This window comes from Stenella coeruleoalba (genome assembly GCF_951394435.1).
Source record: "Stenella coeruleoalba genome assembly, chromosome: 2".
Taxonomy (NCBI): Eukaryota; Metazoa; Chordata; class Mammalia; order Artiodactyla; family Delphinidae; genus Stenella; species Stenella coeruleoalba.
Window position 1 is genome coordinate 168838914 of NC_137147.1, and position 22510 is coordinate 168861423.

Consider the following 22510-nt stretch of genomic DNA (forward strand, 5'->3'; position numbering starts at 1 on the left):
CCGAGAGAATTCGCTTTACTCTACCGTAAGCAGTTGTTGCTAGGCTTGCTGAACTAAGAAAGAGAAAGAAGTGATCGGCAGTGTAAATATAGACTAAATAATAATAATAAAGGCTCGCTGTGGCTAATCTCCACAGCTCAGTCGCAACAACTTAGAGCAGAAGTTGCTAAATGCAGGAAGGGAAAGCCCAAGGAAGAACCTTTACAGATTTCAAACTCAGTCACTTAAATAGCCTTACTTGCTTTTTGAAATGATTTCTGCGCACAAAATATGTAGGTTACTGTCTATGGGAAAAAAGAGCGGCATACTGTTTAGCTCGAAAAATGTTCTCTATTGCTATGTGGAAAAAATTTTTTCTAAAGGAAAGGGGATTCAAGAATTGACACTACTGTTTGCTGGTAGAAGAAATGGCAGCAGCGGTGGCTGGGAAAGGAGAGAGAGTCGTATTTAAATGTGTTTGCTTTTGGGTATGGTGGTTATCGGCAAGTCTGCCTTTGTGGGTCTGTGTGGCTGAATGAGTAAGTGACCGAGTGCAGTCGGCATTATATAAATGGATCGGTGTGTGGGGGCAGCCCCCACAGCCGACGAGCACGTGAAACACACATTTTTTTACTGCCCCCCAAGCGGCGACCAAGCCCCTCTCCACCCCACCCCCAAATCCGTATATTACCTGCCCAGTTACAGTGACACATGTTTATGTTTATAGTCCTGGTTTGTAGTAGTGTCAAGAGCCGCAGCAAGAGAAGGGGGAGGAGAGAAGAGAGGGAGGAGTAAATGCAACCACCCCCACTTGTTGTTAAAGCAAATTTACTGCGTTATTGCAAGCCCGGTACGGGGGGCTGGGAAGTGAGTTGAGAGGAAGGGTAGAGTTGGGTAGTGTGTTGGTGGTGGAAGGGGGGGTGGGTGGGGTTAGGAGATACGGGATGGAGCTCCTCTGCTCCAGCGGCCCGGGAAAAGCAGCGCGGTCAATAGGGGAGCATGCTGGCGCGGTCGAAAACAAAAAGGTTCCTCCTGCTCGCTGCGTTCACGTGGGGGGGATCTGCACGCAGGGCTCCAGGGCCCTGACCTCTGACCCCGGCTCCTCTCCGCGCTCTCCCGGTGCCGCGCGGCCACTTTTTACCCAGGATCCCTCGCGCGGGCCGCGCTCGTGCCGAGCTCGAGTCCTTCTTAATCCTCCATTCCCCGATTTCCATCCCCTCCCCCTCCCGCCGCCAGCCCCGGGGGAGGATTCTCCGGCAGGGAACCCCCGCCCCACCCCCACCCCGAGAGCCCAGGCCTAGGCGGCCGCAGTCTGACCGGGTGGGGCGGGGAGTGCAGAGCCGGCCTCCCCTGCCGGGCCGGGCCTGCGGGGGAGGGGAGGGAAGGGGAAAGGGAAGGGGGGAGGGGATCTGAGAGGAGGGGGCCCGGAGGCCCGGCCCCGCTGCCCTGCGGCGGCCTGGACCTGTTGACTGCTATTGGTCCACCTCGTCCTGCGCCCTCTCCCTGCCCGCCGCAGTCCCGGTCCTTCTGCGGAAACGTGGGGAGGAAATAAGGATGGCTGTTCTCTCCGCCTCCCTCCAACTTTAGTTTTTTCTTAGGGGATGAGAAAGCAAAGTAATCTCATCCGCTGCGCCATCCTTTCTCATAAAGTACCGTCATGCGCGGGCCCGCCGCCCTCCCGGCCCCCGCTATTTAAAACCTTCTCTCTTTCCCAGACTAGCTCCCCTGCCCGGAGCCCGAGGGCCCTCGACGCCCCCGCTGCGCCTCCCCCCGCCTGGCCTGGCTTCGTCTCCAGCGAATTGTGTTGCTTTTCTTCCCTAGAAGCTTACTCGTCCACGTTCCACTTTTTTACCATCCCAGGAGGCGTAAGATAAAACCTCTGATTTGCTGCGTGCTGCCGGACACATTCTCTGCCCTCTCATCAAAATGCACTTGATGGAGAGTTTAAAATAACAATATTTAAAGGAGGAAATAAAAAGAGAAGAGAGTTCTTTTGCCAGGTTAGACGACATAAATGCGTTAAAATTAAAAAAAAAACGTATTTAGAGTTAAAGGTTTTATGGGATTTGCTGTAGTTCCGTCTAGGTTTTGGATTTCCTGGGGGAATCTTTTCCTGAGGGAAATAGCAAATGGAAATTAAGGTGGAAGTGAGACATCTCAACCACTTCCGAAAATAAAGGAGAAATTTAGAAAATATATTAAGGAAATAGCGGGAAGGCGGCCGCAGCGAAAGCTGGAGTAGCCGAAGGCAGCGCCTCGGTGTCTCAGTCGGAGAAAGGAGGGACAGCCCGGGGACGGGAAGGAGGCGCGCGGCGGCGGGGCGAGCGGCGGGCCGGGCCGCAGCGCTCGGGAGGAAGGCTGAGGCCGGCAGTGAGAGCGCGAAACCGCGGGCGGGGAGGGCCGCGGTGGGCGGGGGCGGCCGGGCGCGCGGCCGGCGCCGCCGAGGAAGCGGGAGCCGGGTCCCGCTCGCCCGGACGCCCCCATTGTTCGGCCCTCGTGCGGCAGTTCGCCGAGTGAGTCCTTCCCGAGGGAGGGGTCCCCCGGCCCGACTCGGCCCCCACCCCCACCTCCCCGAACTGCAACGCTTGGGCCGGGTCGGGTCGGCGCGGCAAGTTTTATGATCAGTGTCGGCCGGCGAGGGGTTCCCAACTCCAGACCGCGTAGGAAGGAGGCTTTACAACGTGCCGCTAAATTGGAGGAAGCTGGGCAAGGCTGCGACTCACACACGAAAAGAAGAGGGAAAGCAGCATAGATATGTTTGCAAAGTGATAAGTAGATAGAGACAAATGTGGGCGATTTTTTTTTCTGGATCTGGAAAGTTAGAGCCCATCATATCCTATTTTAAATCTCTTTAAATGTATGGATTCGAAAATGAATGTCGGGATTCAAAGGAGTTCGGAAAAGCACGTTTCGCTGTCTCTATTTGTTATTATTCAGCTCTTTGTTGTATACAAGGAGTCTAATTTTAAAAGGCTGGGTTGAGCTACCCCTAACAAAAACAGGCTTGGTTTCTTAACGTGAAATGCATTTTCAAAATAACAGTGAAATTCAAAAGGGAAAAACGTGTCATTAGCTTTTATACCACGTTTTAGAAAGAAATAATTGTAAGCAACCTACGAAACTCTGCCTGTTTTCCTTTGTGAGGCATGTGGAAAAAATATTTCTGGCAAGCATCACAGTTTTAAAAAATGAAGATTTCCAACAAGTGCTCGCGAATCTTGAAGACAAGACCAAAGTCATCGTGCGTGAAAACTCATGGAGAAATAATTTCAGTCCTTTTGCCCAAACCTTACTGGGGCAAGACAGTAATTTCGACTTAGATTGATAATAGACTTTGCGGAAATTCCTTCTAAAATGCCCATTACTAGTCTGTGTATTATACAGCACTGGTTTCCCAAGGTGGATTTTTAAAAACCAATTAGAATTGATCTCTAGTGGAATATTATATTTACACGTCATCTTGAAAACATCATTTGACAAGAGTTTTGAATTACCAGAAAGAAGTTAACAGATGATATTCATAAACAGCCTCTGTTTGAAAAGAACCCTTAAGAGTCAGTTAAAGGTAGTGGTGGTTGTGATTTTGCATTTGAAATGCTATAGAAGTGGTTTGCATTTTAACACTTTCATTTTGCGGATCTTCCTAAACTTGCATTTCCTCACGGAAATCATTCAGTTATTTCGAGATATAGGGAGAAATTCTTATATAAGAAATCATTTGAGGTGTAACTATGGAAAGGTTTGAACGGAAAAAAAATTGGTGTTGAAATTAGATATTCTCAATCTGTTCATTCCTCCCACACTCATCCTCCCATCGTCCCCCTCCCCAACTACTTGGATTCAATTTACATTTTTTATTTATAAGTCTTTGGATGTTTAGAATAGCTTTATAAGTTTATCTGCTATGTAGTTGATTGCAGAAGGTGAATCTTTTTACATCTTTTAGTGTTTCAGGCATTTGGGGGTTTTATTTAAATTAAAAAAAAATATGTTGCAAGTCATGATATACTTGTGAGAAAAACAACAAATGGGCGGAAAAAAAGGGCATGAATGGGGGTGGGGATGGAGAGGGACAAGAAGCGTTCCAGGTCAGTCTTTGTAATACCTTTCTTTAGTTTTCTGTCATTATATTTTCCACTTCTGCTTGCATCAAAGATCATTGCTTTTTAAATTGGGGTAAATTGCCACCATATAAAAATTACCTACAGTTTGGCTGTTACGCGCCACAGTAAAGACTGACAAAAAGTGATCGGAGGCTTGTGTGTTTAATTCGCCAGGAATGTTAAGCTTCATAAGATGCACCCTATGGGGCCATGGTGGTATTTGGCACTGTTACTGTACAATTCCAAGAGGTAAATATACACATTATAGATTTAAAAAATCTAAGATGTACTAGGCAAACAGTTTATTGATTGAAGGAATAAAAAAATGAATTTGTCAACCTCATTCTTTCTGGGACACAATGCAGTTAATTAACATATTCTAGGGCTTGTTTCTGGATTTGGTAAGCAGTGGCCCCTTTCAGAGAGGAAAACATTTAAATCTTAAAAAGTAGTCTTCTTTGGTCCAAATAGTATTTAGCAATTCAGTTTAATTTCTGATTCTTCTTTTTTTTCAGTCCAAGATATGTTTCATTTCTTGCAAGGTTCTCTTCCATTTCAAAAACTGATTTTCCTCTTTTCCATGTCCAGAATCTTTTCACTTGGATAACCTTATTGTATCCTATAAACAGACACTTAAATATGTCACTTTAATCACACTTTAATTATAACAGAAATGCAAATCTTCAGTGTCAGTAAAAAAATGGGAACATGGACCTTACACTCCTGCCCTTACATTATATTGATGATACTCTGAAAAGTCTAAAGTGTAACACCTTTAAGTATTATTGCATCATGGAAAAAAATAGCCCAGTTCTGAAATGTTATTGGGGTTTGTGTAACGCCTAGAGGATCTAAAGGCATCTTTTAGATATTATTTTTCTGTTGGTAATTACACGGTGTTTTACCCAAAAATGTAAATATAACCAATGCATATCAATTTTATAGCAAAAGGCGTGGCTCTGAAGCCAAACACAGGATTAACCAAACTAAACCCTTTAAAGTAAATATTAGGCCTTGATTCTTAAAAAGATTTTAAAATTTAAATTACATACAATTTAAATTTCAGAATTACCTAACTAAACTTTTTAACAGTGTATGCAACAATAATATTAATTATGATTGATTCTAAGTTAGAGTCTGTTTTGTAAGAAAATGACTTTTACATGGAGAGGTGGTTAACAGTTGAGGGCTATTTAAATACAGACAATTCTAAATTACCCGGTAAATAAAAACTCTTCACCTATATTAATTTCAACTATTGAAAATCTTTAAAGCCAATTTATCTGAAAATTTCCTAATCATTACTTAGAAATTTTAGTTCAGGTGTACATACAAAATAAAGCCTTGCTTTACTCTGAAGAATAAAGCTCAGACAGCAATTAACTTTTAAACACCAATACTGTACATTAAATGAATATTTATTGTGGGCCTACTACGTGCAGGACACTTGCTAGGCGGTATGGTGAGTTTAAAAAAATCACCTAGTAAGATTAATATGCTTCGTTAAATGGAATTTTCCAAAAGCCATTAACGGAATATCAACTGAAAATATAATTGAAATGAATACCTTTTAATGAAATTTCTGATAGTGCTCCATGATATAGGTGCCATGCATGGGTTTGTACCTATAAAGACACAATACTCACTTATTGTGAGATAAATAACAAAACTAGTATCACAAATACCTCAATATTTTAATCATACTAGTATAAACATATGGCTCATAAACTTTTCATGTAAAAGGTAAGAAACCTTGGATACCAAATGAGCAAAACAAAATTTTATTCAGAGATTCCTTTAGAAGAGGGCGTATATTAAAGTTTGTGCAGATCATAAGGAATTGCCTTATTGCTTTTTCCAACTAATTTATTTAGAAAGAAAATTATAGTTTCTGATGAGGTTTAGTAGATGAATGAATTCTGATAATTGCTTTTTGTTTAAAAACCTAGGTATCAGAGCCAATACAGAATTTTAAACACTTTATGGAAGTTAAGAATCTGAGTTAAGGAAAGTGCATCTAGTCTTAACATTATAGAAATATACCTCAATTTCTATACCTCATTAAAGAAATATACTTCAACAATGGGTATAATAGACTAAACATACCAGGCAAATAGCAGAAGGCAAATAAAACTTCAATTTAAAAAGGAGATAAATATAAGCAATATTAACCTAGGAACCAAGTTTGGTTTTAAATATTTCGTTCGTAAGTATCTACTAATGTAAATGATTATGGAAAAGCAAATCCAAAAATTTGGTGCCCAGGATGAGGAATAAAGAAAATTATAAGAAGATATATTACCCATACAGGAAGAAAATATAGTTTCCCATTATAGTAGGGTTAGAGGTTACATCATAAAATACTTTACTTGAGTTTTTTGTGGTTTGCCTCAGATGATTAGTTCAGAGAAACAGATGAGCCATTACTGAGTTAGCTGCTGTTGTTATGTGAGGAAGTATACTGGGACCACAGGCTTTTGTTTTATTCTACAGGTACTAGGTGTACTTTTACAAAGAATATTTTGAGAATGTGGAATCAGATTTAAAGGATAACATTATTTTAAGATTGAAATTGTACTTTTCTATGAAGTTATTCTATAAATCCCATGAACTTTTTTTTTTTTTAACATTACCATGTGTTGTTAAAAACTTGCTCGAACTTTAACGATTCTGGCACTTTTTAAGTTGTATCCATTCTGAGTTATGAGAATTAGCATAATCAGCCAATCATACACATACATATAGCACAAAGGACAAATATAACTTGCTCACTGCTGTATTTCCTGTATCTAGTAAATATTCCCTGGCTCACAGTAAATGTTCCATAAATATTTACTGAATGAATAATTAATTGTATCTCTGAACTATTTTGTAATGTCTGTTATTCTTATCACCTAATATTTTTTAGAAATATATTAAATATTATACTTCTGATATATAACATAAGAAAAAGTTCTATATCTGGTACATGAGTTAAAATTAGAATGACCTATTTAGCTCATTATGTTTTTTCTTACAGTTTTCATAACATTTAATATGTTAAATATCAGTTTTAAATAATTTGACTTATATTTTGTCAACATTTATATGTACATCTTTAATAAAATTTCTTCTTCAGATACTATTATTTATATATAGGCCTGTTCTTAAGAAATAGTGTATTTTCTCTATTTTTCTAAATTTCAAAAATGTATTACAAATGATGAACTTTTTTGTTTTGTTTTGGAAACACTAAGCGTTTACCTACATTTCTTCTATTAAGTGTTACAGGATAGGGTAAAGTACCCATCTTTCTTTACATATAAATTAATTCCATCACAAGAACTAAGCTCCAATGCATTAAAAATAAAATGAATGTATTTTAAAATAATTTGTTTCATTAAGGTTCGACTGCAGTGTTTAGCAAGGGAAATTTCACATTAATTTTAACTAAAAATTACTCTTCATTAAGAGTGTGAACCTGATCAGGAATTGGATGTTGAACTGGTATCCCTTGTAAAGGGGTAAAGATAAGATATACAGTAGAGATACACAAAACAATATAGATTTGTTTGAACACGGTTTTAGTTTTAAAAATATTAGTGGTATTTTAAGAACATCATTATTATATGTTTAGAAATTTATTATTACCATACCCTCCAAAAGAAGTTGCATTTTATAAGTATGTAATCTTGTAGTCACCTTTTTAAAATGCACTAATATAACTAAATTCTCATTTTTTGGTCTCTTTAGTGTACATTTTTCCCCTATCTTACACTTCTAGATTTGCATTACTGTAGCCATCTCACTTCGCTTTTAGAATGTTTGAATATATTTGCTGATATATGCTTGCATTGTAGTATATCTATTATAATTCTTAAATAGATTTCTAGCAATTAATTTGCAATAGAAAAAGCAGCCATGCCACCAATTTTTTTTTTCTTTATGAGAACACTTGGAATGCTTTTAGAACTTAAACCATTATCTTTTGGTGACTGACTAGGAGAACTTGGGTTCCTTCATCTTTTAGCATTTTATATAACTGCATTTCCCAGATCCCCACATTATATTGCTAATTCCTGATAAAGTCATTTTGTACCTGTAAGGTATTTATCAAAGTCATGAATTCGCCTTGTAACTATGCTTGTCATTTAAACAATCTATCTATATTCCTATTTCATGCTAAACTTTTTTGGCCTAAAATCAATATTGGACTAAAAAGGATACATAGGGGGTAGGGCAACAGCGGAAGATTTCACAGCTCAAAACTGCTCAATATCCAGCTAATTATTCAGATAGGCCTGATCCATTTTCTATTTGTATGTGAGTGAGCTCCCATCTTCCTGCCACTTAAGTGGCCTTAATAAAAAATTGACAAATTTTCAAAAGTAAATTTGGAGTACAGAGCCAGATCAGAGAAATCCTCAATTGAAAGGACTCCACTGTCACATGGTGTTAGAGATCATTTGGTGCCTGACTAGAACTTGGGTTCCCTCAAACTGCGATTTCCTGATCCTCACATTATATTGCTAATTCCTGATTAACAACCGTTTGTACTCCTACACAGCAAGTTGCGGGTAGCATAGGTGTTCCCTCTTCGAATACAACCCAACCTAGGCTTTTGACCCTGTCTGTGATGCACTTTCAGTTGTCACTGGGCCCAGTGTGGTGTGTAAACGGGCAGCCGACTTGGTGGCACTTCCACTGGGTGAACTTTGGGTAGAGTCCAGGATGTGAACTTAATGGGTGTAAAGGCTTCGGCACTACAGTGAAGTTCGCGCGGCCAACTGCAGGAAGCCATGCTTCATTGCACCCTTCATGGAAGTTGGCCGACTTGCCCAACCCTTGTTACCCACGGGCCAGTTGTTGAGGAAAAGGCCTGCAGGTAGGTTCTCAGATGCCCGCTGGGAGTCCCCTCCACCTACTCAGACAAAACTCGTCCTCCCTGCCGGTCCTCGGAATCCTCCCTTCCCACCCTCCCTCCCGCCGAGGCCTCTTCGCGACGTGCACACGCAGCCCGCGCGGCCGGCACTGCAGAAGACGGCCGCAACGTCCCCGCCCCCGCGTGCGCGCCCCCGCGCCCTCCAGTTGGCTTGTTCCGGCCTCGGCGCGCCACGGGCTCCCGTCGCCCCCTCCCCCTCAGCACACCTCGGCGGCTGCGAGCGGCGCGGGGGAGGGGAAGGGGCCGGGAGGCAGGCCCGGGCTGCGGGCCGGACGCGGCGACGCGCACGCAGGCCTCGCCTCTCCCGGGCCTTTTCCCTCACGCCGGTCGCCGGGCGGGCGCGCACGCCGAGTGACGCTCGGAGGAGGAAGCGCAACCCCCTTCCCCTCCCTCGCTGCCCCTGGCCCAGCGGGAGCCCCCCCAGTGCGCCTGTGCGGAGGCCTACTTGATTATGTGTGCCCTCTCCGGGCTCCAGCGTTAGCCGCCGGGTGGAGGTGGGGAGGGAAGAAGACGAGGAGGAGGAGGCGGAGGAGGCGGTGGAGGGGAGGTGGGGGGAGTCAGCAAGGACATGGCTCCTGACTCCTGTGCGGAACGTGAGTGACTGAGCGGCAAAGCCCGAGTGAGCGAGCGGCCGAGCGGCGGGCGGGGGCCGGGGCGCCGGGAAGGGAGCGGGGGCGCGGGGGACTGGGCGGGGGGAAGCACTCATTGGCTTGCATGTGTTTTTTAATGGTCCCCCCCAACTCCCTCTTAGATGGTCTCTAGCGACCGGCCCGTGTCACTGGAGGACGAGGTCTCCCATAGTATGAAGGAGATGATTGGAGGCTGTTGCGTTTGCTCAGACGAGAGAGGCTGGGCCGAGAACCCGCTGGTTTATTGCGACGGGCACGGCTGCAGCGTCGCGGTGCATCAAGGTAAACACCCAACCGCCCTCCGGGCCGAACCCGGCCTCTCCCAACCGTCACCACTTCCCCCACCTTGGCAGCAACTGCCAGTTCCCCTCCCGCCCCTCCCCCCGCCCCGCCCCCGCCCCCGCCCCCGCCCCGTTCTGCGGCCGGGGATTGACTCGGAGGGTCGGCGGCGGGGCGGAAGGGGTGTGGGCTGCGCATGTGGGAGAAAGTGTGTGTGGCCTGGACTGTCATGTGATGCTGCGTTCACTCTCAAGTGTCATTCGGCCGCCGCCTGCGCCCGGAGCCGCGGGTCTGCGGACTCTCGGAGGCGGGGGTCGGCGGCGAGGGGGTGTCGGGGCCCGGGCGCGCGCCCCTCGGCCGTGGCCCCGCGGCTGTGGGTTCGGGTTGGGGAGTGGGGAGCCCCCTCCCCCTCCCGCCGCGCCGTCTGCCGCAGTGTCTGGAGACTTCCTGTACCATGGAGTCGGGCTCGGGAGCGCGGCGCGCGGCGCCGGGGCGGATCCGGAGCTCGGGGGTCTGCCCTGCCGCTTTAGATTTGGGGGGGGAGGGCGCCGGCTGCCGCACCCCAAGCTTTCTGGCCGAGACCTTGCTGCCGCTCCTGCGGACTGGAGCTTCCCGCGGAGAAGAGGCGGAAGGCCGTCGCCGCAGTCGCGCCGCCGCGGGCGCGGCTGGGCTGAGCTGCTCGGGGTGGTGGATGAGGCTGTTGAGTGGCCTCATCGGGCCCCTTCCTCAGCTTCAGTGACTGGACAGAAGAGGAGGTGGTGGCGCCGCCAGTGACTCGGGGAGCATCTTAGTTTGTGTCTGGGTGTTTCCATTGGGTGAGTTTTGGGGATATACAGAAAAGCCGAGGACACTAGTTAAGGTAGTTTTGTGGCCGTTTGAAGGTTCTGACTTTTTCCATTTCACGTGGTAAGGAATTGAGGCTGAAAATTTGGGGGCCGAAAAACAGGTCACTTTTTTTGGTGGCTGTTGTACTCCCCTTGTTGTGCACCAACCCGGCCCCCCTTCCCGTTTCTAAATCTGGCGTTGAGTGAGACAGAGATTCAGTAGTGTATCGGGCGCTACTAAACGAGAGAAAGCCTGAGCGTAAGGGACTAAACTGTATTCTTTATAGAACGGAATCTCAGAACTGGGAAGGCGGACTTAGGAGATAGTGAGTAACCGAACTTGAGCATGCATGTATCCCCAGTTCTTTTAAAGAAGGGCGGAGTTGCACACCTTACTCTTCTAAGGAGTGAAAACCATGTGTATTAAAACTAGGTACTGATTGTAAGGTCTCAGAACTGGTATAGTGTATTTCCGTTATAGTGTTCATTGGCACTTGTAGAGAGGTATTTCTTATGAATTGGATGATAAATGATGCTAAGTAGTCTCATCTCCCAATTTAGAAGGTGTTCATTTAAGTGTTAAAATTTCTTTTTTAGAAGTATTTCTGAATTAAAATATAAGTTTTTGGGCTGTGATGCTGTATTTCTTGGCTGATAGAATATTTTTACTCCGATACATTTTAAAAGGGATTAGAAGTTTAGCTTTTGGAGTTTTAAAAATTTGTGCTGATTTTATATTCTTTAAGTGCTTTCCAATATTTGATATATTTTCAAGTTACCTCTGAGCAAGCTCATTCAAGAGAATGTCAGTTGGATATTAGTGTTTTAAGGTTTTTGGAAAATGTTAAGTTTTGAGTTAGGTAAATGTTAATATAAAAACAGTTTTGTACGCAACTAGACTGTGATTTGGATGTGTGATATACAGATCACTTGTTGGAACATTATATGTTAGAAATAAACGTGTAGTTTACTTTTTTTTTCTGACGGGTTTATTGAGATGTAACTCACATGCCATACAATTAACCCACTTAAAGTGTACAATTCACTGGTTTTTAGTATATTCACAGTTTTGGATTTGTTACTACAGTCAATTTTAGAACATTTTCATCACCCTAATAAGAAACCTTGAACCTGTTAACAGTTATTCTCCATTTCTTCCTAACTCCCCCAGTCCTAGACAACCAGTAATGTACCTTCTGTCTCTATAGACAGATAGACAAATGTCTATTCTGGACATTTCATTTAAATAGAAGCATTTTACTTTTAACATTACATTTCATTTTCTTTCCTGCAATGTCTTGTTTGTTTTGAAAGGTGATTTGGAAATAATTTTCACTTTCATGTATCTAAAATGCTTGCTATTTAAATTTCAGGATATAGGAATGAATTAATTAATTTGAGTTATTCTATGTAAAGAAAAATGTTAAATTTTATCTAATATTTTTTCTGTTATAAGAATAAAATTTGTGTTTATACTTTTTAATTGAAATAGAATAGAAAAAGATTATTTTTCTAGTATTTAGTTAAAATGTCACAATTTTAACTAGGTGATAAATTATAAACATAAATATATCATGTTTAAGTTCTTTACAAAGCAGGTGGTTTATGTGAATAGTTTCAGAGGTAATTACTTTAATAGGGCTTTGAAAGGGTATTTGATTTTACATAATTATTCAAATCTTAACTTACTTTAAAACATTTATTTCCCAACAGCTTGCTATGGCATTGTTCAAGTACCCACTGGACCATGGTTTTGCAGGAAATGTGAATCTCAGGAGAGAGCAGCCAGAGTGGTAAGGACTGTTTATCAAAAACATTAAAATACTTCAGTGAGTAGCTTAGGATGCTACATACTCATGTTTCAGTTTGAAGGGTTTTCAGTCTTTTGTTCAAATATTGAATTTGGGCCAAATATTGACTTACAGTTTTAAACTGGTTTTATAAGATCTGAAAAACAAATTGAATCACATAAGTATATACTGATGGATATTTAGAACAGGTAAAATATAAAGTTGTATTTGGGCTTTCTTAGCCGTGCCTACTGGTTTGAGGGTTAAATTGGCTAATCATAGTTGGAATATAATGGCAGTAGGACATAAGTAAGTTATATTGAGATAATTTTGCTAGGTTCTGTTTACTGAGTTAAAAAAAGTGTTTAATGATTCATATTTCTTTTTACTATATCTATACAGGTAAAGTTTAACTTTGCTCAGTATTTTCAGACATTCAGTCCCTTTGGCAAAGCAACATAAAAATCTTCCTTTTTTTGACTTGGCTGGCTAACCTTCCTTCTGAACACTTCTGTAAACCTTCTGTAAGAATGAGGGAGGAATGTTTATTCTTTGTGGCCAAAATCATTTTTCCAGTTGAACTTCTGGAAATATGAGGGAGAAAAAGATTTAATCTTCATTAATCACATGAAAGTATTACCATTTGCAGTGTGATAGTTTCTTCCTTTTGTTGTTGACTAGAGTATGTGACAGAAGGTAGAAAACAAATATTTCAACTTCTTTACCTACATGGATAGTATGAACAGAAGCTTTTATTTTTGTCTGGGCAATTTTTGATCAGAAATAATGGCTGAGTAGCTTATATAGGATTGTGAAACTCAGAGCAATATTCTGTTGATGTGTTTTCTTTGTGTGTGGGAATGCACTGTACCAGAGTTTCAGCTATTCTAGTGTTACAGAAATGGGAACTGGCAAGTGGAGGATGAAATTAATAATGAAAATTTTAGGACTTAAAGTATGTATAGGTTTACTCTGTCTTTTTTCCTCTTTGTAGCATGTTATGGTTTGGGGTTGATGGGTCACCAAGCAAAAGAAGTTATGCTTTAATTTGTTAGTAAACACTGACAGTAAGGTGAGGCTCTTCCAGGGGATGTCACAGTAGATACATGGCCAGAGAAAGATTAGAAAATAGGAAAGTGGGTATCAAGAGAGGGAGGATAAAGAGTTGAATGGGGAGTGGTAAAATGGCAGCATTATTTGCCTCAAATGCCACTTGTTGCCTGTTTCTATTTCTTTTTCCTCTCTGAGGTCATGGTCAGGATATTTAGGTGAATAAAGTATTTATCTTAAAAGATATATAAAGGTATATTGGAGGACCCATTTTATTTTAGCTTTATTTGGTAGGATGGTGGGGGTCGTTAATGAAAGAAGAGGCACAGAGTCTTCTAAATTCCTGTAGTGTACAATTATACAAGGTAGGATTGTTTGTAAAAAACAAAAACTCATTCCAAGCTTAAATAAGGAAAGAAAGGGCATTTTGTTATAAGGGTATAGTAGCCAAGAAACCTAACCTGAAAATGTACCCATGAATTAGAACGGGAATGGAATTAGTTTTAATATTATTTCTGCTTTTCTCTGTGTGTCTGCTTCATTCTTTTCTTTTCTGCAGATTTTCTCTGCTACTTACTCCAAAAATCAATAGTTAACTTTTTTGATTGTTTACCATTTGTCAGATACTGTGCTGAATGTTCTATACCAATTATTTTCTTTACCTATCAAATATATGAGGTAGATATTCTGTTACTTTCATTTCATAGATAAAGATATCGTACTTTTAAGAGAAATACATATCTAGTTGGAGTCTGGGCTGTGATGAAGCTCTCAACCAAGGTGTTGTATATTGCCTCCTGTGGTGAAAGATGGCCATACTTCAGCTCTTAATATTTTCTGCCTCCTGTCTCAAGAGGCTAAATCGCAGTGTGAATCTCATGTTCCTCTTGGGGGAAAAAAAACTGTCTTGGCTTGTCTAGTTCTGGACCAGTTAGCTAGCCATGGCTAGACAATAGGGTTGAGTTGCTCAGACACAGGGAGATCTCTGTGGGTTTGGGATAGCTCACTTTTCAGAAGAGGGGGAATTATGAACTGGTGGTACCTTGACAGATACTGAGGAGTAAAAATCCAGAACAAATAAAGTATTTTTAGACAAGTTTGGTTGTATATAGAATGGCTTTGAAAGGGGAGGTTAGAAACTGAAAGTCTTAGGATGCTGTTACTATAAAAATGTGAGAGTAGAAAGGGAGGGAGTAGAAAGAAAGAGGGAGCGTTTTGAAGGAGGAAATGACAAATGGATGTGGGGTGAAGGAAAGGGAATAATCAGAGATGATTCTGAGATGTCAAGGTTGAGCACTCTGGAATGGTGATACCATTAACAGTAGCAAAGGAAGGAGAGCAAATTTGAAGAGTAAGGAAAGTTGTTTTGGGCATGTTGGTTTTGATGCCGCTAGGATTTTTCATTGGAAATTTAGGGTTAAAGTAATGAGGACAAGTTAGAGTTGGAGCTGCATAGAAGGAAGATTGGGAAACAAGTGACATTTTTTGTTAGAGAAAAGAAGAGTGAAGACAGAACTACGGTGAATGTTCACATTTGGGAGAGTAAGAACGAGTTTCCAAGGATGGATAATGAACTGTCAGGAAAGGAGAACCTGCAGGGTCCAGTAGCAACAAAGACAGTTTTTTTTTTTTTTTTTTTAATATTAACATTGTATACCCATTTTATTTTTTATTTTATTTTTATTTTTATTTTTTTTGCGGTACATGGGCCTCTCACTGTTGTGGCCTCTCCCGTTGCGGAGCACAGGCTCCGGACGCGCAGGCTCAGCAGCCATGGCTCACGGGCCCAGCCGCTCCGTGGCATGTGGGATCTTCCTGGACCGGGGCACGAACCTGCGTCCCCCGCATCGGCAGGCGGACTCTCAACCACTGTGACACCAGGGAAGACCCCCATTTTATTTTTAATTTGTTTTTAAAATTAATTTATTTTTGACTGTGTTGAGTCTTCGTTGCTGCGCACGGGCTTTCTCTAGTTGTGGCGAGCAGGGGCTACTCTTTGTTGTGGTGCGGGGACTTCTCATTCTGGTGGCTTTTCTTGTTGCGGAGCACAGGCTCCAGGTGCGCGGGCTTCAGTAGTCATGGCGCGCAGGCTGTAGAGCGCAGGCTCAGTAGTTGTACACGGGCTTAGTTACTCCGTGGCACGTGGGATCTTCCCGGACCAGGGCTCGAACCTGTGTTGCCTGCATTGGCAGGTGGATTCTTAGCTGCTGCGCCACCAGGGAGGTCCACAATTATTTTTTTTAAGAAAGAGTTTTTGATAGTGACATTGCTGCCAAGGATGCTGAAGGACTAAGATAAGTACTTGAGACAGCAATTGTAGTTCTCTGGTTTGGGCAGAACCCTCATGATAGGGCATCGAAAAGAGTAAGGATTGCAGGGTTAGATTGAATGTTGAAAATAAGGAAAGAGGAAAATAAAAATAGATGGGGAATTGAGGGAAAGTTTGGTTGGTTTTTAAGGGAAGCTCTTTGTTAGGCATTCATTGTTCGGAAAAAACACTCGAATTGCTTTATTCACCTCAAGTGAATAAGAGTTTTTTTTTAAAATTAATTTATTTTTGGCTGCGTTGGGTCTTGGTTCCTGTGCGCAGGCTTTCTCTAGTTGCAGCAAGTGGGGGCTACTGTTCGTTGTGGTGCAAAGGCTTCTCATTGGGTGGCTTCTCTTGTTGTGGAGCACGGGCTCTAGGGTGCGCAGGCTTCAGTAGTTGTGGCGCGTGGGCTCTAGAGCACAGGCTTAGTAGTTGTGGCACACGGGTTTAGTTGCTGCACGGCATGTGGGATCTTCCCGGACCAGGGATCGAACCTGTGTCCCCTGCATTGGAAGGTGGATTCCCAACCACTGTGCCACCAGGGAAGCCCAAGAATTTTTATTGAAATATTTTCATTAGACTTCATTGTTTACTAACTGCTGTCACAGTGTTTAGAGGTTTTGTTTTTAAAAATAAATTTATTTATTTTTGTCCGCATTGGGTCTTCGTTGCTGAGCGTGGGCTTTCCCCTAGTTGCGGTGAGCGGGGGCTGCTCTTCCTTGTGGTCCGCAGGCTTCTCATTGCGGTGGCTTCTCTTGTTGCGGAGCACGGGCTCTAGGCATGCGGGCTGCAGTAGTTGTGGCTCGTGGGCTCTAGAGCACAGGCTCAGTAGTTGTGGTGCACAGGATTAGTTGCTCTGCGGCATGTGGGATCTTCCTGGACCAGGGCTCGAACCCTCGTCCCCTGCATTGGCTGACGGATTCTTAACCACTGCAACACCAGGTCAGTCCCAAGGTTAGAGGTTAAAACACTCATTGATGACTGTTTTTTTTTTTTTCCTTTAATAAATTTATTTATTTATTTTTGGCTGCATTGGGTCTTTGTTGCTGTGCGTGGGTTTTCTCTAGTGCGGTTTTCTCTAGTTGCGGGCTTCATACTCTTTGTTGCTATGCGCAGGCTTCTTATTGCGGTGGCTTCTCTTGTTGGGGAGCGTGGATTCTAGGCGTGCAGGCTTCAGTAGTTGTGGTGCGCGGGCTCTGTAGTTGTGGCTCGCTGGCTCTAGAGCGCCGACTCAGTAGTTGTGGCGCATGGGCTTAGTTGTTCCGTGGCATGTGGGATCTTCCTGGGTCAGGGATCAAACCCATGTCCCCTGCATTGGCAGGTGGATTCTTAACCACTGTGCCACCAGGGAAGTTCTGATGACTGTTTTTGTATTTAATGTGTATGTGTTCTTTTTTTTTTAAATTAACATTTTTAAAAAGTAAATTTATTTTATTTATTTTTGGCTGTGATGGGTCTTCATTGATGCGCATGGGCTTTCTCTAGTTGCGGGGGGGGGGGCTACTCTTCATTGCGTCACGTGGGCGTCTCATTGCAGTGGATTCTCTTGTTACAGAGCACGGGCTCTAGGCACGCAGGCTTCAGTAGTTGTGGCACATGGGCGTAGTTGCTCCACGGCATGTGGGATCTTCCTGGATTAGGGATCAAACCCATGTCTCCTGCATTGGCAGGTGGATTCTTAACCACTGTGATACCAGGGAAATTCTGATGACTGTTTTTGTGTTTACTGTGTATCTGTTCGTAACTACCACAGGCTGAAGAGATTTATTAGAAATTTTACCTACTTATACAATTTTAATGAGATACAGAGAGAGGATATTTTATTTAATTAATTAATTTATTTATTTTTGCGGTACGTGGGCCTCTCACTGTTGCGGCCTCTCCCGCTGCGGATCACAGGCTCCAGATGCGCAGACTCAGCGGCCATGGCTCATGGGCCTAGCCGCTCCGTGGCATGTGGGATATTCCTGGACCGGGGCGCGAACCCTTGTCCTCTGCATTGGCAGGCGGACTCTCAACCACTGCGCCACCAGGGAAGCCCGAGAGAGGATATTTTAGATATTTAATTATTCTGCTTGGAAAATGTGTTGACAGTGCATTGTGTAATAAATAAAATGGCCAAAAGCTCATTAAGTATTTGCATTGTTTAGGTCTTGCTCTTCTTGCTCTAAATGAAAGATGATTCCTTTCCTCCAGGAGGTGAGCTGTAACTTTCTTCTATTGCTCTGCCTCTCTTTATTTCAGTTCTTCCTGGCTTTTTACATTGTTCGGGAGGAACCACTGGATGGACTCAAAACCAGGGCTTTAGGGATTGATCTAGGGATGCACTATTTTATTTTTAAATTTTTCTCTTATTGAGATACATAATGCAAATAAATTACTATAAATCTGTAAAACCATATGAAATACACTTAATCACAGTAAGTATATTTAGATTTAATTCTACAAATTAAAATTATATTAATATGCATTTGATTATCACGAGTAGTTCTGAGCAGTATAAAACATAAAATGACCATCTGTGTGTTCCCTACCCAGAATGAACAAATGTCCATTCTTCATATTTGCTTCAAATCTTCCCTTCTGCTTAAAAAGAACAATAAATTAAAAAATTAAGTTGAAGTACTATTTGTATTCTCCCCAGTCTGGGTCAGCCATTACCCTTTTAATGTCTGTGGGGCCAGTCTCTCTCTCTGTTTTTCTTGCCAGTTTTATTGAGCTATAATTGATATGTAACACCAGAATGTTTAAGGTGTACAACGTAATGATTTGATATACGTATGTATTGCAAAATGATTACCACAGAGGGTTTAGTTAACATCCATCACCTCACCTAGTTGCAAATTGTTTTTTCTTTTGATGAGAACTTTTAAGATTTATTCTTAGCAGCTTTCAAATACACAATACAGTGTTGTTAACTACAGTCACCATGCTGTACATTACATCCCCAGAGCTCCCTTATCTTATAACCGGAAGTTTGTGCCTTTTGACCACGTTCACCCATTTCCCCCAACCCACTACCCACTGCATCTGGCAACCACCAATCTGTTCTCTGTTTCTGAGTTTGGCTTTTTTAGGTTCCATATATAAGTGAGATCATATAGTATTTGTTTTTTCTGTCTGACTTGTTTCATTTAGCATAATGCCTTCAGGGTCCATCTATGTTGTCACAGATGGCAGAATTTCCTTGTTTTTAAGACTGAGTAATAGTCCGTTGTATATATATACCACCATCTATGTTTTACTCCTTCTTATTACACGCATATATCCATACACACCACCAACTAGTGTATTATTTTACAGGAATGGTAAATTCTATATGTGTTCTGTGATTTGTGACATAGCTACTTGTGACATCACTACACTGATATATATTGATCTAGTTCGTTCTTTTTATCTGCTTTTTAGTATTCTGTCACAGAATGTACTGTAATTTATTTAATTCCTTTATTGATTGTCATTTAGGTTTCCAGTTTTTCATAACCACAAATAGTGCTGCAGTGAACATCCTTGTAAATATAGTGAAGCTTGGTTTTTTAAAAAAATGTAGTCTAAGAATCTGTATTAACATGGTCTACAGATTATTTGTTTACATTTATAGTAATGACTGATACATTTGGGCTTCTTAAATTTTTATTTTGTGTTATCTATTTTGTGTTATCTATTTTTGTGTTATCTATTTACCATGCTTATTTTTTTTCCTCTTTATTTTCTTCAGTTGGAGTGATTATTCTTTATTCTTCTTTTAAAAAATCTGGTCTGATTTGGAGGTTATATGTTCCATTTCTTTTCTTTTAGTGATTGCCCTTAATATTTTAATGTGCATACTTTATATTTTTTCTGTGAGTCTAAGATTAATCTTTTTCTTAAAAAATTAATTAATTAATTTTGGCTGCACTGGGTCTTTGTTTCTGTGCATGGGGCTTTCTTTAGTTGCAGTGAGCGGGGGCTACTCTTAGTTGCGTTGCGCGGGCTTCTCGTTGCAGTGACTTCTCTTGTTGCGTGCAGAGCACAGGCTCTAGGTGCACGGGCTTCAGTAGTTGTGGTGCACGGGCTTAGTTGCTCCGAGGCACATGAGATCTTCCTGGGTCAGGGCTCGAACCTGTGTCCCGTGCATTGGCAGGCGGATTCTTAACCACTGTGCCACCAGGGAAGCCCTAAGATTAATCTTTGTACTCCTTTTGAACAAAACCAAGGACCTTAGGACACCTTATGTTCACTCTCTTTATCTTGCAAAATCAGTGTTATTGTTGTTTACATTTTAATTCCACCTTATTTTTTTTTTAAAGAATCAATTTTATTTAGTTATTTATTTTTGGTTGCTTTGGGTCTTTGTTGTTACACGTGGGTTTTCTGCAGTTGTGGCGAGCGGGGGCTACTCTTTGTTGCGATGCATGGGCCTCTCATTGTGGTGGCTTCTTGTTGCAGAGCACGGGTTCTAGGAGCACGGACTTCAGTAGTTGTGGCACGTGGGCTCAGTAGTTGTGGCTCATGGCCTCTAGAGTGCAGTCTCAGTAGTTATGGTGCACAAGCTTAGTTGCTCCACGGCATGTGGGATCTTCCCAGACCAGGGATCCAACGCATGTCCCCTGCATTGGCAGGTGTATTTTTAACCACTGCGCCACCAGGGAAGTCCCTATTATAGTCTTAAGGAGTATATTTATTTATTTGAATATTTAAAACATAACTTATTTTGGCCTCTTGCCTTCTGAGACGGCCCACGCTCTGTCTATGGAGTGGGTTTCTGCCTGAATAAAACCTTCTTTCACCTTAAAAAAAAAACTTTATTAAGAAAGAAGTATTCATTATTTATTTATTTTGGCTGTGCCAAGTCTTAGTTGTGGCATGCGGGATCTTCAGTGTGGCATGCGGGCTTCTTAGTCATGGCCAAAACGTACTTTTTATAAAAATAAATTTATTTATTTATTTATTTATGGCTGCGTTGGGTCTTCATTGCTGCGCGTGGACTCTCTCTAGTTGAGGCGAGTGGGGGCTTCTCTTTGCTGTGGTGCACGTGCTTCTCATTGCAGTGGCTTCTCTTGTTGCAGAGCATGGGCTCTAGGCATATGGGCTTCAGTAGTTGCGGCACGTGGGCTCAGTAGTTGTGGCTCGTGGGCTCCAGAGTGCAGGCTTAGTAGTTGCGGCGTCTGGGCTTAGTTCATCTGCGGCATGTGGGATCTTCCCGGACCAGGGCTTGAACCCGTGTCCCCTGCATTGGCAGGCAGATTCTTAACCACTGCACCACCAGGGAAGTCCCCAAAACATACTTACTTTAAAATTTCTCAGAGATTCTGGAATTCTTTCATGTTTTTTGTTTTTTAACTGTGGTGGTAGATGTCTTCACATACTTTGTAATTTTTGACTGTGAGCTAATCGTTGTTTTCTTTCTTGGGATTCCTGGTCCTCTAACCTGGGTTTGTGGAGGTGTCACTGAGGGAAGTTTTTGCATTTGCTCTGTAACTGTTAAGAATTGCTTTTGGCTGCTAGTAACAAAGACCAGATTACAGATTAATCTGGCTTCTACAGATTAGCAATTTACAAATTTACTGATTTCTTATTTGAAAGGAGTTGAGAAACTCCTTTGAAGCTTTTATGATAGCTCTGTGAGGTCTTTATTTATTTAGTCTGCACCACATGGCATGCGGGATCTTAGTTCCCTGACCAGGGATTGAACCTGTTCCCCCTGTAGTGGAAGCACGGAGTCCTAACCACTGGACCACCAGGGAAGTCCCTCTGTGAAATCTTTAGGGATCAGACTTTCTTTCTTTCTACTATACCAACCTTAGCAGATAGTTTTCATTTTCAGCATTGTTCTACGGTCACAGCATGACAGTCATTGTGACTGCAGAGAGGTGTTCCAGGCAGAAAGAAGGGAGGGCAAGGTTGAAAGTGGTTCTCGTCCCAGCTGAGTTATCCTCTTGAATGAATTTTCTCTAGTCTTAGTGGTCCAGTCCATGTTTTTTCGAGATAGATTCCCCTTCGGTAGGATTGGCCTTTTCCATTTCCTGTCCTTACACAGCACATCTAGGGTCTGTGCTGGTGTCATAGTCAATCCCAGCCTCTAAGGTATATATTAGATCAGGTATCTTCATTGACTGCCTCAGCTTGAACTAATGTTGATTCTTTTAGCTTTTAAGTTCTTTTTTATTTGTACCACAAGAAGATTTACCTTTATCTACATAATTAAAAATTTGTTTTCCAATTTATTTATCTTATATACCTCTGACTTAAGAGTACAAGAAGCCAGGATGGAGTGTCTTCAGTGGCAGTCTAAAAAAGGTATTGTGGGGCTTCCCTGGTGGCACAGTGGTTGAGAGTCCGCCTGCTGATTCAGGGGACATGGGTTCATGCCCCGGTCCGGGAGGATCCCACATGCTGCGGAGTGGCTGGGCCCGTGGGCCATGGCCGCTGAGCCTGCGTGTCTGGAGCCTGTGCTCCGCGCAGGTATTGTAGGGGCTTCCTACAGGTATTGTAGGGGCTTCCCTCGTGGTGCAGTGGTTAACGTAGGGACATGGGTTTGAGTCCTGGCCCTGGAAGATCCCACATGCCGAGGAGCAACTAAGCCTGTGTACCACAACTACTGAGCCTGCACTCTAGAGCCTGCGAGCCACAAATACTGAGCCCGTG

The 22510-nt window shown here is 42.6% G+C and overlaps 1 protein-coding gene across 10 annotated transcripts in view; it reads left to right on the forward strand.

Moving 5' to 3' along the window:
- Positions 1-1774: 1774 nt before the first annotated feature.
- The window catches only part of MLLT10 (MLLT10 histone lysine methyltransferase DOT1L cofactor), a 256251-nt gene continuing 235515 nt past the window's right edge, over positions 1775-22510 (forward strand). For 6 of the 10 annotated variants that reach the window (XM_079912296.1, XM_079912302.1, XM_079912304.1 and 3 more), the window contains exons 1-3: positions 9552-9622; positions 9755-9914; positions 12449-12528. In XM_079912296.1, coding sequence (XP_079768422.1) covers positions 9755-9914; positions 12449-12528 — 240 coding nt within the window. In that variant the 5' untranslated portion in view covers positions 9552-9622. Of the gene's footprint in view, positions 1980-9551; positions 9623-9754; positions 9915-10589; positions 10727-12448; positions 12529-22510 lie in introns of those variants that run through there. The other 4 variants (XM_079912307.1, XM_079912298.1, XM_079912301.1 and 1 more) reach the window with 3 other exon arrangements.